This window comes from Salmo trutta, chromosome 32 (genome assembly GCF_901001165.1).
Source record: "Salmo trutta chromosome 32, fSalTru1.1, whole genome shotgun sequence".
Lineage (NCBI taxonomy): Eukaryota > Metazoa > Chordata > Actinopteri > Salmoniformes > Salmonidae > Salmo > Salmo trutta.
In genome coordinates, this window is record NC_042988.1 from 44,481,439 (window position 1) to 44,495,055 (window position 13,617).

General features: G+C 45.9%; 1 protein-coding gene across 1 annotated transcript in view; it reads left to right on the top strand.

Annotated features, from left to right (window-relative positions):
• Positions 1-13,075, top strand: part of LOC115171990 (septin-9) — a gene marked incomplete in the record, with an annotated part of 212,274 nt that extends 199,199 nt beyond the window's left edge. Inside the window, 4 exon segments of the mRNA XM_029729239.1 lie at positions 2,087-2,182; positions 3,290-3,386; positions 4,797-4,848; positions 9,958-13,075. Coding sequence (XP_029585099.1) covers positions 2,087-2,182; positions 3,290-3,386; positions 4,797-4,848; positions 9,958-10,150 — 438 coding nt within the window.
• Between the last annotated feature and the right edge of the window lie 542 nt (positions 13,076-13,617).

Sequence of the window (13,617 nt, forward strand, 5' to 3'; positions counted from 1 at the left end):
AGAGAGAGGGGGAAGAGGGGGAGAAGGAAGGAGAGAGAGAGGAGGGGACGAAAGATGGAGAGAGGCGACAGAATGAGAGGGGGGGCGTGGGGGCGCGAGACAGGGAGAAGAAGAGAGAGAGAGAGAGGGGGGAAAGAGGGGGAGAGGGAGAAGAGAGGGAGGGGGAAAGAGGGACAGAGACGAGAGAGGGGAGAGGGAGGAGAGAGAGGCCGGGGGGAAGAGGGGGAGAGGAGAGAGACGAGAGGGGGAAAGAGGGAGAGAGGGAGAGAGAGAGGGGGGGGAAGAGCGCTGGGAGAGGGAGAGAGAGAGAGAGAGGGGGGGAAGAGTGGGGAGAGAGATGGTCATGGCAAGTGTCCAAGTCTGGATGTAAACTAATCCGTCTCTTAAAGGAGAGTAGGGATGATAGTCTGGGGGAGAGAGTCTAGAGACTAGGACCATGGAAGATTCATTAGGTTATAACATATCTATCACTCATACACTATAGTAGGTTTACACCAGGGCTCTCCAACCCTGTTCCTGTTCTGGAGATCTACCTACCCTCCTGTAGGTTTACACCAGGGCTCTCCAACCCTGTTCCTGTTCTGGAGATCTACCTACCCTCCTGTAGGTTTACACCAGGGCTCTACAACCCTGTTCCTGTTCTGGAGATCGACCTACCCTCCTGTAGGTTTACACCAGGGCTCTCCAACCCTGTTCCTGTTCTGGAGATCTACCTACCCTCCTGTAGGTTTACACCAGGGCTCTCCAACCCTGTTCCTGTTCTGGAGATCTACCTACCCTCCTGTAGGTTTACACCAGGGCTCTACAACCCTGTTCCTGTTCTGGAGATCTACCTACCCTCCTGTAGGTTTACACCAGGGCTCTACAACCCTGTTCCTGTTCTGGAGATCTACCTACCCTCCTGTAGGTTTACACCAGGGCTCTCCAACCCTGTTTCTGTTCTGGAGATCTACCTACCCTCCTGTAGGTTTACACCAGGGCTCTCCAACCCTGTTCCTGTTCTGGAGATTTACCTACCCTCCTGTAGGTTTACACCAGGGCTCTACAACCCTGTTCCTGTTCTGGAGATTTACCTACCCTCCTGTAGGTTTACACCAGGGCTCTACAACCCTGTTCCTGTTCTGGAGATCTATCTACCCTCCTGTAGGTTTACACCAGGGCTCTCCAACCTTGTTCCTTTTCTGGAGATCTACCTACCCTCCTGTAGGTTTACACCAGGGCTCTCCAACCTTGTTCCTGTTCTGGAGATCTACCTACCCTCCTGTAGGTTTACACCAGGGCTCTACAACCCTGTTCCTGTTCTGAAGATCTACCTACCCTCCTATAGGTTTATACCAGGGCTCTCCAACCCTGTTCCTGTTTTGGAGATCTACCTGGGATCTACCTACAGGAGAGTAGTTCTCCAGGAACAGGGTTATAGAGCCCTGTGTAAACCTACAGGAGGGTATCTCTCCAGGAACAGGGTTATAGAGCCCTGTGTAAACCTACAGGAGGGTATCTCTCCAGGAACAGGGTTATAGAGCTCGGTGTAAACCTATAGGAGGGTATCTCTCCAGGAACAGGGTTATAGAGCTCGGTGTAAACCTACAGGAGGGTATCTCTCCAGGAACAGGGTTATAGAGCCCTATGTAAACCTACAGGAGGGTAGCTCTCCAGGAACAGGGTCATAGAGCCCTGTGTAAACCTACAGGAGGGTTTCTCTCCAGGAACAGGGTTATAGAGCCCTGTGTAAACCTACAGGAGGGTATCTCTCCAGGAACAGGGTCATAGAGCCCTGTGTAAACCTACAGGAGGGTAGCTCTCCAGGAACAGGGTTATAGAGCCCTGTGTAAACCTACAGGAGGGTAGCTCTCCAGGAACAGGGTCATAGAGCCCTGTGTAAACCTACAGGACGGTGGTTCTCCAGGAACAGGGTCACAGAGCCCTGTGTAAACCTACAGGAGGGTGGTTCTCCAGGAACAGGGTCATGTGTAAACACATAACTGACACTCGTACACAATAGTAGCATGTAAACATCTGTGTCAACATGTTGACCTCATGACCTCTGAATGACCCCTGTAACCCCTGCCATCTGACCCCTGTGCAGGTAAGACAGGACCTGAAGGCCAATGGGATCCGAGTATACCCTCAGACTGAGTACGACGAAGATCCAGAGGACAGGATACTCAACGACAAGATCAGGGTGAGACACACACACACGCACGTGCGCACGCACGCGTGGCACGCGCACGCGCACGCACACGCACACGCACGCACGCACACACACACACACACACACACACACACACACACACACACACACACACACACACACACACACACACACACACACACACACACACACACATTTTACAAGTAACACTTGTAAGCAGTTTGGCAGCGATAGTCAAAGGAACTCACTGGCCAAAGCACATAACAGTATAGATCTGGAACCAGGGTTTGGTGTCAACTCCTCTCCTGCCTTTCCCCTGTCTGGTCCTCTCCTGGTACTCCTCTCTTACCTTTCCCCTGTCTGGTCCTCTCCTGGAACTCCTCTCCTGCCTTTCCCCTGTCTGGTCCTCTCCTGGTATTCCTCTCCTGCCTTTCGCCTGTCTGGTCCTCTCCTGGAACTCCTCTCTTACCTTTCTCCTGTCTGGTCCTCTCCTGGAACTCCTCTCCTGCCTTTCCCTGTCTGGTCCTCTCCTGGAACTCCTCTCTTACCTTTCCCCTGTCTGGTCCTCTCCTGGAACTCCTCTCTTACCTTTCACCTGTCTGGTCCTCTCCTGGTATTCCTCTCCTGCCTTTCCCCTGTCTGGTCCTCTCCTGGAACTCCTCTCTTACCTTTCGCCTGTCTGGTCCTCTCCTGGTATTCCTCTCCTGCCTTTCGCCTGTCTGGTCCTCTCCTGGAACTCCTCTCTTACCTTTCTCCTGTCTGGTCCTCTCCTGGAACTCCTCTCCTGCCTTTCCCTGTCTGGTCCTCTCCTGGAACTCCTCTCTTACCTTTCCCCTGTCTGGTCCTCTCCTGGAACTCCTCTCTTACCTTTCCCCTGTCTGGTCCTCTCCTGGAACTCCTCTCTTACCTTTCCCCTGTCTGGTCCACTCCTGGAACTCCTCTCTTACCTTTCGCCTGTCTGGTCCTCTCCTGGAACTCCTCTCCTACCTTTCGCCTGTCTGGTCCTCTCCTGGAACTCCTCTCTTACCTTTCCCCTGTCTGGTCCTCTCCTGGAACCCCTCTCTTACATTTCCCCTGTCTGGTCCTCTCCTGGAACTCCTCTCTTACCTTCACCCTCTCCTGGTATTCTGTGTGCAGGAAAACATTCCGTTTGCGGTGGTGGGGACAGACAAGGAACACCAGGTAAACGGGAACAAGGTCCTGGGCAGGAAAACCAAATGGGGCATCATAGAGGGTGAGTGTGTTTACATGATCAATACATTATCATAGAGGGTGAGTGTGTTTACATGAGCAATACATTATCATAGAGGGTGAGTGTATTTACATGATCAATACATTATCATAGAGGGTGAGTGTATTTACATGATCAATACATTATCATAGAGGGTGAGTGTATTTACATGATCAATACATTATCATAGAGGGTGAGTGTATTTACATGATCAATACATTATCATAGAGGGAGAGTGTGTTTACATGATCAATACATTATCATAGAGGGTGAGTGTGTTGACATGATAAATACATTATCATAGAGGGAGAGTGTGTTTACATGATCAATACATTATCATAGAGGGTGAGTGTGTTTACATGAGCAATACATTATCATAGAGGGTGAGTGTGTTTACATGATCAATGCATTATCATAGAGGGAGAGTGTGTTTACATGAGCAATACATTATCATAGAGGGTGAGTGTGTTTACATGATCAATACATTATCATAGAGGGTCAGTGTGTTTACATGATCAATACATTATCATAGAGGGTCAGTGTGTTTACATTATTATGGATTAGGTGTTTCATGTTTTGAGTTTATTTGCCATATTTTATACATACATCAACCTCAACCATAGAGTGGAAATTGATTGGGATTATTTTGTTTAGTTTCTGAACACCTAATAATATGCATAATGAGTAGTAGTAATAATAATATGAATATGAAGCTGGTATATGCAGCACTGTTGTACATAAAATAAAACACATATAGGGATCCTGAGTGGGGCAGCGGTCTAAGGCACTGCACCGCAGTGCTAGAGGCGTCACTACAGACCCCGGTTTGATCCTGGGCTGTATCACAACCGGCCGTGATCGGGAGTCCCATAGGGCGGCGCACAATTGGCCCAGCGTCGTCCGGGTTAGGAGAGGGTTTGGCCGGGGTAGGCCGTCATTATTAAATAAGAATTTGTTCTTAACTGACAGGCCTAGTTAAATAAAGGTTAAATAAAACCTAAATATCCCTATGCAGTTTCATTCTGGAGTCATGTGCTCAACTGCCCTCTAGTGTTAGTAATGAGGAAGTTGCAGAGCAGGAAGCATACATGTATTACGAGAGAGAGATTTGAAAAGTCTTTATTCTTTTGGAGTGTAACGTTTACTGTACATTTTTTATGTTTTTTTCACTTTTGTTTATTATTTATTTCACTTGCTTTGGCAATATAAACATATGTTTCCCATAACAATAAATCCCTTAAATGGACATTGAATTGAGAGAGAGAGAGAGAGAGAGAGAGAGAGAGAGAGAGAGAGAGAGAGAGAGAGAGAGAGAGAGAGAGAGAGAGAGAGAGAGTTGGTGTTCCATGGATGTGATGTAATAACTGGTTTTAACCTGTTTTAGTCAATCTGTTCTATTCTGTCTGTCCATAGTTGAAAACGTGGCGCATTGTGAGTTTACCAACTTGAGAGATCTGCTGATTAGGTGAGTTCCAGTTACACGTACAACCACTCAACATCGCATGCATGTACACACACATGCTGCCTGGGGTGGTTTAGAGGTCCAAGCCTCTGCTCTGGAGCACATGTACAATGTTCCACTGACAGCATGGGTTGGAATCCAGCCTGGAGCTCTTCCATTACTCTCTCTACCTTTCACCTCTACCATCTCTCTCCCTCTACCTTTCACCTCTACCATCTCTCTCTCTACCTTTCACCTCTACCATCTCTCTCTCTACCTTTCACCTCTACCATCTCTCTCTCTACCTTTCACCTCTACCATCTCTCTCTCTCTACCTTTCACCTCTACCATCTCTCTCTCTACCTTTCACCTCTACCATCTCTCTCTCTACCTTTCACCTCTACCATCTCTCTCTCTCTCTCTACCTTTCACCTCTACCATCTCTCTCTCTCTACCTTTCACCTCTACCATCTCTCTCTCTACCTTTCACCTCTACCATCTCTCTCTCTCTACCTTTTCACCTCTACCATCTCTCTCTCTACCTTTCACCTCTACCATCTCTCTCTCTCTACCTTTCACCCCTACCATCTCTCTCTCTACCTTTCACCTCTACCATCTCTCTCTACCTTTCACCTCTACCATCTCTCTCTACCTTTCACCTCTACCATCTCTCTCTCTACCTTTCACCTCTACCATCTCTCACTCTACCTTTCACCTCTACCATCCCTCTCTACCTTTCACCTCTACCATCTCTCTCTCTCTACCTTTCACCTCTTCCATCTCTCTCTCTCTACCTTTCACCTCTACCATCTCTCTCTCTCTACCTTTCACCTCTTCCATCTCTCTCTCTACCTTTCACCTCTACCATCTCTCTCTACCTTTCACCTCTACCATCTCTCTCTCTACCTTTCACCTCTACCATCTCTCTCTCTCTACCTTTCACCTCTACCATCTCTCTCTCTCTACCTTTCACCTCTACCATCTCTCTCTCTCTACCTTTCACCTCTTCCATATCTCTCTCTCTACCTTTCACCTCTACCATCTCTCTCTACCTTTCACCTCTACCATCTCTCTACCTTTCACCTCTTCCATCTCTCTCTCTCTCTCTACCTTTCACCTCTACCATCTCTCTCTCTCTCTCTACCTTTCACCTCTTCCATCTCTCTCTCTACCTTTCACCTCTACCATCTCTCTCTCTCTACCTTTCACCTCTACCATCTCTCTACCTTTCACCTCTACCATCTCTCTCTCTACCTTTCACCTCTACCATCTCTCTCTCTCTCTCTACCTTTCACCTCTACCATCTCTCTCTCTCTCTCTACCTTTCACCTCTTCCATCTCTCTCTCTACCTTTCACCTCTACCATCTCTCTCTCTCTACCTTTCACCTCTACCATCTCTCTCTCTCTACCTTTCACCTCTACCATCGCTCTCTCTCTCTACCTTTCACCTCTACCTTCTCTCTCTCTACCTTTCACCTCTACCATCTCTCTCCCTCTACCTTTCACCTCTACCATCTCTCTCTCTACCTTTCACCTCTACCATCTCTCTACTCCTTTCACCTCTACCCCTCTCTCTCTCTACCTTTCACCTCTACCATCTCTCTCTCTCTACCTTTCACCTCTACCATCTCTCTCTCTACCTTTCACCTCTACCATCTCTCTCTCTCTACCTTTCACCTCTACCATCTCTCTCTCTCTCTCTACCTTTCACCTCTACCATCTCTCTCTCTCTACCTTTCACCTCTACCATCTCTCTCTCTCTACCTTTCACCTCTACCATCTCTCTCTCCCTCTACCTTTCACCTCTTCCATCTCTCTCTCTACCTTTCACCTCTACCATCTCTCTCTCTCTACCTTTCACCTCTACCATCTCTCTCTCTCTACCTTTCACCTCTACCATCTCTCTCTCTCTACCTTTCACCTCTACCATCTCTCTACCTTTCACCTCTACCATCTCTCTCTCTACCTTTCACCTCTACCATCTCTCTCTCTCTACCTTTCACCTCTACCATCTCTCTCTCTCTACCTTTCACCTCTACCATCTCTCTCTCTCTACCTTTCACCTCTTCCATCTCTCTCTCTCTACCTTTCACCTCTACCATCTCTCTCTCTCTACCTTTCACCTCTACCATCTCTCTCTCTACCTTTTACCTCTACCATCTCTCTCTCCCTCTACCTTTCACCTCTACCATCTCTCTCTCTACCTTTCACCTCTACCATCTCTCTCTCTCTACCTTTCACCTCTACCATCTCTCTCTCTACCTTTCACATCTACCATCTCTCTCCCCTCTACCTTTCACCTCTTCCATCTCTCTCTCTACCTCTCTCTCTCTCTACCTTTCACCTCTACCATCTCTCTCTCTCTACCTTTCACCTCTACCATCTCTCTCTCTACCTTTCACCTCTACCATCTCTCTCTCTACCTTTCACCTCTTCCATCTCTCTCTCTCTACCTTTCACCTCTACCATCTCTCTCTCTCTACCTTTCACCTCTACCATCTCTCTACCTTTCACCTCTTCCATCTCTCTCTCTCTACCTTTCACCTCTACCATCTCTCTCTCTACCTTTCACCTCTACCATCTCTCTCTCCTCTACCTTTCACCTCTACCCATCTCTCTCTCTACCTTTCACCTCTACCATCTCTCCTCTCTACCTTTCAATCCTCTTACCTCACTCTCCATCTCTCTCTACCTTTCACCTCTTCCATCTCTCTCTCTCTACCTTTCACCTCTACCATCTCTCTCTACCTTTCACCTCTACCATCTCTCTCTCTACCTTTCACCTCTACCATCTCTCTCTCTACCTTTCACCTCTACCATCACTCTCTCTACCTTTCACCTCTACCATCTCTCTCTCTACCTTTCACCTCTACCATCTCTCTCTCTACCTTTCACCTCTACCATCTCTCTCTCTACCTTTCACCTCTACCATCTCTCTCTCTACCTTTCACCTCTACCATCTCTCTCTCTCTACCTTTCACCTCTTCCAATTCACACACTTATCAAGAAAGCATCCCTGGTCATCCCTACTGCCTCTGATCTGGCGGACTCACTAAACACACATGCTTTGTTTGTAAATGATGTCTGAGTGTTTGGAGTGTCCCTGCTTTCTTTAAATAAAAAAAACAAGAAAATGGTGCCATCTGGTTTTCTAAATATAAGGAATTTGAAATTATTTATACTTTTCTTTTGATACTTAAGTATATTTTAAACCAAATACTTTTAGACTTTTACTCAAGCAGTATTTTACTGAGTGACTTTTACTAGAGTCATTTTCTATGAAGGTATCTTTACTTTTACTCAAGTAGTATTTTACTGGGTGACTTTTCTATGAAGGTATCTTTACTTTTACTCAAGTATGACAGTTGGGTACTTTTTCCACCACTGATTCCTAGTACACTTCCACACAGTAGTTACGCTGTACCTGTCCTGATGATGCATGGCAACAACCAAGCTGTTAACTACAGCCATAATAGAACACACTAACATCCATCATATCAGCTGTCTATCCTTCATCATCCATCATATCAGCTGTCTATCCTTCATCATCCATCATATCAGCTGTCTCTCCTTCATCATATCAGCTGTCTATCCTTCATCATATCAGCTGTCTATCCTTCATCATATCAGCTGTCTATCCTTCATCACCCATCATGTCAGCTGTCTATCCATCACCCATCATATCAGCTGTCTATCCTTCATCACCCATCATATCAGCTGTCTATCTTTCATCATCCATCATATCAGCTGTCTATCCTTCATCATCCATCATATCAGCTGTCTATCCTTCATCATATCAGCTGTCTATCCTTCATCATATCAGCTGTCTATCCTTCATCACCCATCATGTCAGCTGTCTATCCATCACCCATCATGTCAGCTGTCTATCCATCACCCATCATGTCAGCTGTCTATCCATCACCCATCATATCAGCTGTCTATCCATCATCATCCATCATATCAGCTGTCTATCCTTCATCATCCATCATATCAGCTGTCTATCCTTCATCATATCAGCTGTTTCTCCTTCATCATATCAGCTGTCTATCCTTCATCATATCAGCTGTCTATCCTTCATCATATCAGCTGTCTATCCTTCATCACCCATCATGTCAGCTGTCTATCCATCACCCATCATGTCAGCTGTCTATCCATCACCCATCATATCAGCTGTCTATCCATCATCATCCATCATATCAGCTGTCTATCCTTCATCATCCATCATATCAGCTGTCTATCCTTCATCATATCAGCTGTTTCTCCTTCATCATATCAGCTGTCTCTCCTTCATCATATCAGCTGTCTATCCTTCATCATATCAGCTGTCTATCCTTCATCATATCAGTTGTCTATCCTTCATCATATCAGCTGTCTATCCTTCATCATATCAGCTGTCTATCCTTCATCATATCAGCTGTCTATCCTTCATCATATCAGTTGTCTATCCTTCATCATATCAGCTGTCTATCCTTCATCATATCAGTTGTCTATCCTTCATCATATCAGCTGTCTATTCTTCATCATATCAGCTGTCTATCCTTCATCATATCAGCTGTCTATCCTTCATCATATCAGTTGTCTATCCTTCATCATATCAGCTGTCTATCCTTCATCATATCAGCTGTCTATCCTTCATCATATCAGCTGTCTATCCTTCATCATATCAGCTGTCTATCCTTCATCATATCAGCTGTCTATCCTTCATCATATCAGCTGTCTATCCTTCATCATATCAGCTGTCTATCCTTCATCATATCATTTGTCTATCCTTCATCATACATCATATGGGTTGGCAGCGTAGCCTAGTGGTTAGAGCGTTGGACTAGTAACTGAAAGGTTGCAAGTTCAAATCCCCAAGCTGACAAGGTACAAATCTGTTGTTCTGCCCCTGAACAAGGCAGTTAACCCACTGTTCCTAGGCTGTCATTGAAAATAAGAATTTGTTCTTAACTAACTTGCCTAGTTAAATAAATAAATATCAGCTGTCCATCCTTCATCATCTGTTGTTCAGTTGTCTATCTGCCCTGATGTTGTTTGTGTTTTTGTCTACAACATTGTATATTTGAACCTATTTACATAAATAAACATGCACATACATTAGTGTTTTTGTGTTTGTCTGTGTGTCCGTAAAGGTCCCACCTGCAGGACCTGAAGGACGTGACCCACAACATCCACTATGAGACATTCCGCGTCAGGAGGCTGAACGAGAGTAACCTGACCGTCCACGGTCTGGCCCTGTCCTGCTTTCCAATGGAGAACGGGACCCACGGAACCAACGGAACCAATGGAACCTCGGACAGGAGCGAATCAGAGAGCCACCTCTGAGGGGGACCCCAGAGTGCGTCGCACACAGCAGCAGCTCCAGCTTCCTGCTCACAGCTTCCTGTTTCCTGTTTTGACTGCAAAATGGTTGGTCGACTGTTTCCCCCAATCGGAACACGAGAAAGAGAGCGAAAGAAAGAAAGAGGAGCTTTTTTTTAACAAAAGAGAGATGTTTTTTTTGGCCACCACACCTTGGATTTTGAACATTTTATTCAGTTTTACTAAAGACATTATTGATAAGAAATGCATTTAAACTTCATATATGAATATATTTTCTCAGAATGAGTTTATATTTCCTGGAAGCAGGGTCACACAGGGCTGGAAGAGCAGAGAGAGATGGGGAGAGAAAAACAGAAAAAGAGAGGGGGAGATTGATGGATGGAAAGGGGGAGAGTGAGGGATGGAGAGAGAAATGAAAACAGAGGGAGAGAGGGGTAGGGTAAGAGATGGAGAGAGAGATAAAAACAGAGAGAGAGGGGGAGAGTGAGGGATGGAGAGAGAGAGGAAGAGATAAAAATAGAGAGGGGGAGAGAGAGGAGGTGTGTTATGTGCTCAGACAATGTTATTTCTGCAATACCGATGTTTATGAAGTGTCATTGTTTACACTCATACTACCCCTGGAATTCAGAAAACTGAAATCACCTGCCTGAGAGTGATTTACAGTATACTGTAGCTAACACAGCTACAGCCTCCTGTATTCTACAGTACCCAGGTCCATTCAGCTGCAGCCTCCTGTATTCTACAGTACCCAGGTCCATTCTGCTACAGCCTCCTGTATTCTACAGTACCCAGGTCCATTCAGCTACAGCCTCCTGTATTCTACAGTACCCAGGTCCATTCTGCTACAGCCTCCTGTATTCTAGAGTACCCAGGTCCATTCAGCTACAGCCTCCTGTATTCTAGAGTACCCAGGTCCATTCAGCTACAGCCTCCTGTATTCTACAGTACCCAGGTCCATTCAGCTGCAGCCTCCTGTATTCTACAGTACCCAGGTCCATTCAGCTACAGCCTCCTGTATTCTAGAGTACCCAGGTCCATTCAGCTACAGCCTCCTGTATTCTACAGTACCCAGGTCCATTCAGCTGCAGCCTCCTGTATTCTAGAGTACCCAGGTCCATTCAGCTACAGCCTCCTGTATTCTACAGTACCCAGGTCCATTCAGCTGCAGCCTCCTGTATTCTAGAGTACCCAGGTCCATTCAGCTACAGCCTCCTGTATTCTAGAGTACCCAGGTCCATTCAGCTGCAGCCTCCTGTATTCTAGAGTACCCAGGTCCATTCAGCTACAGCCTCCTGTATTCTAGAGTACCCAGGTCCATTCTGCTACAGCCTCCTGTATTCTACAGTACCCAGGTCCATTCTGCTACAGCCTCCTGTATTCTAGAGCACCCAGGTCCATTCTGGGTGTTATTTGGCCACAGCAGAAATGATATGGTCTATATCAGATTTGTCAAACTCATTCCACTGAGGGTCCAGTTTCTGTGGGTTTTTTTCTTTTCCATTCAATTAAAACCTAGACAACCAGGTGAAGGGAGATCCTTACTAATTAGTGACCTTCATTCCTCCAGCAAGAACAAGGGTGGAGCAAAAACCTGCAGACACTCTGCCCTCCGTGAAATGAGTTTGACAGGTGGTCTGTGTGCTACTGTGTGAATACTGCAATGTGGCTTTGTTTGAATTCCGCCCCGTTTCTCCATCTCTCAAAGGACGGCAGCCTTTTTAACACTGTATGAATACTGGCAGAGCCATAGCCTAGCTTATGTATGGCTTATGAACCTCTTTCTATAACACAGGCATAGGCCTGTAATATATTCAGAAGCTTCATTTCATTTAATACGCATGTTGACTTAAAAAAAAGAAAATATATTTTTTCCAGAAAATGATTTTTTGTTTGTTACCTTTTCCACCTGCGGTAAATGTCGATACACACATACATATCCATACACACTTGTCCATCCATACGTACACAGTCCAGTTAACCTCCAAGGGCCTTTCTGTGTTGTGTATAGAGGGATTTCTCCCTTCTCTCTCCTTCCCCGATGGTGAGCTGTGCTGTTTGGAGAGAGGGCTCCACCTAGAGGCCACGTGGAGGAATGACCGGAGTCAGAGACAAGAGGATACAAACTGTGCTCTCTCACCAAAGTGTCTAGGGTTGCAAAATTCCCAGTAGCTCTCAATGATACTATGTTATGGAGAGAGACAGGAAATGATGCAGACAGGATTAGATTAGCCCAGTTTACCCTCCTCTGTTGTACGGCTTTGGATGTGCCTAACTGTAACTTAGAGACCCAAACTTCCTGTTTAACGTTAACATGTAAATGTGATGCTAGGGGGGCCGCTTTCCGGACACAGATTAAGCCCACTTCGTCCTATAAGCCTTCTCCATTGAAAGTGTTTCGTAGACCAAGACTAGGCTCAATCTGTGTTGGGGAAACTGGTCCTATGATAACCATGTATGTGTGTGTTTGCCCATTCAAAGCCTGTCGTGTCTTCACAGACTGACTGCCTCTTCTTCAACTACTGATCAGCTGTCTGTTTTTAGACCAGATCACTAGATCATCACCCACTGTTGTCCATTAAAGGCTCATCCCTCTCTCATGTATATACCTAGTGTTGACCTGGTACACAGCTGCCTATGACTTACAGGCATCTTGTACATACACGCACGCACGCACGCACGCGCACGCACGCACACACACACACACACACACACACACACACACACACACACACACACACACACACACACACACACACACACACACACACACACACACACACACACAGACCCACCCATGACGTGATAATGTTTGTGTTGTTTATCTCCTGCCTCTGATGTTTTATATTGTTGGTAGCCTAATGTTCTGTAAGCTGCATCCTGATAGACCTTGTTTTACACATTAATAAACACCATTGATTTACCATCCAATGATTGTCACTGTTACACGACTGAGTGGTGACTCACAATGACCCAGACACAGAGAGAATCACAATTGTATTTCCTTTCTCCTCTCCTCTTTCTCAAAACCCGTTGGATGAGAAGGCCAAAAAGGAGGGACCTCTGACCTTCTCATCCAATGGGTTTTGAGGACGCGAGGGATCACGGAAACGCAATTGAAGTTCTCCCTATAAGGCCACGTAGAACAAGTTGTACAGCTGAGGTACAACGCATTTGGCACAACATTCGTGATAAGAGTGGCAGTTTATCTGCATAGAAAGTGTTGGGAGACAAAACATTTTCGTGCAGACAAACCTTAACATAAATATCAGTTGCATCACAACAACCATTGTTGTCAAATGTGTATAAAAATGCAGGTGCTCACCACTGTGAGTTGCTTTGAATAAAAGCCTTGGTTAAATGGCGATGTAGGAGGATGAAAGGAAGGAGATGAGACACGCGGTTTAGTTTTGTACAACTTTTACTAAAACGGTGCAGACTGGAACCAAAACCATGTCAAAAAACAACAACTG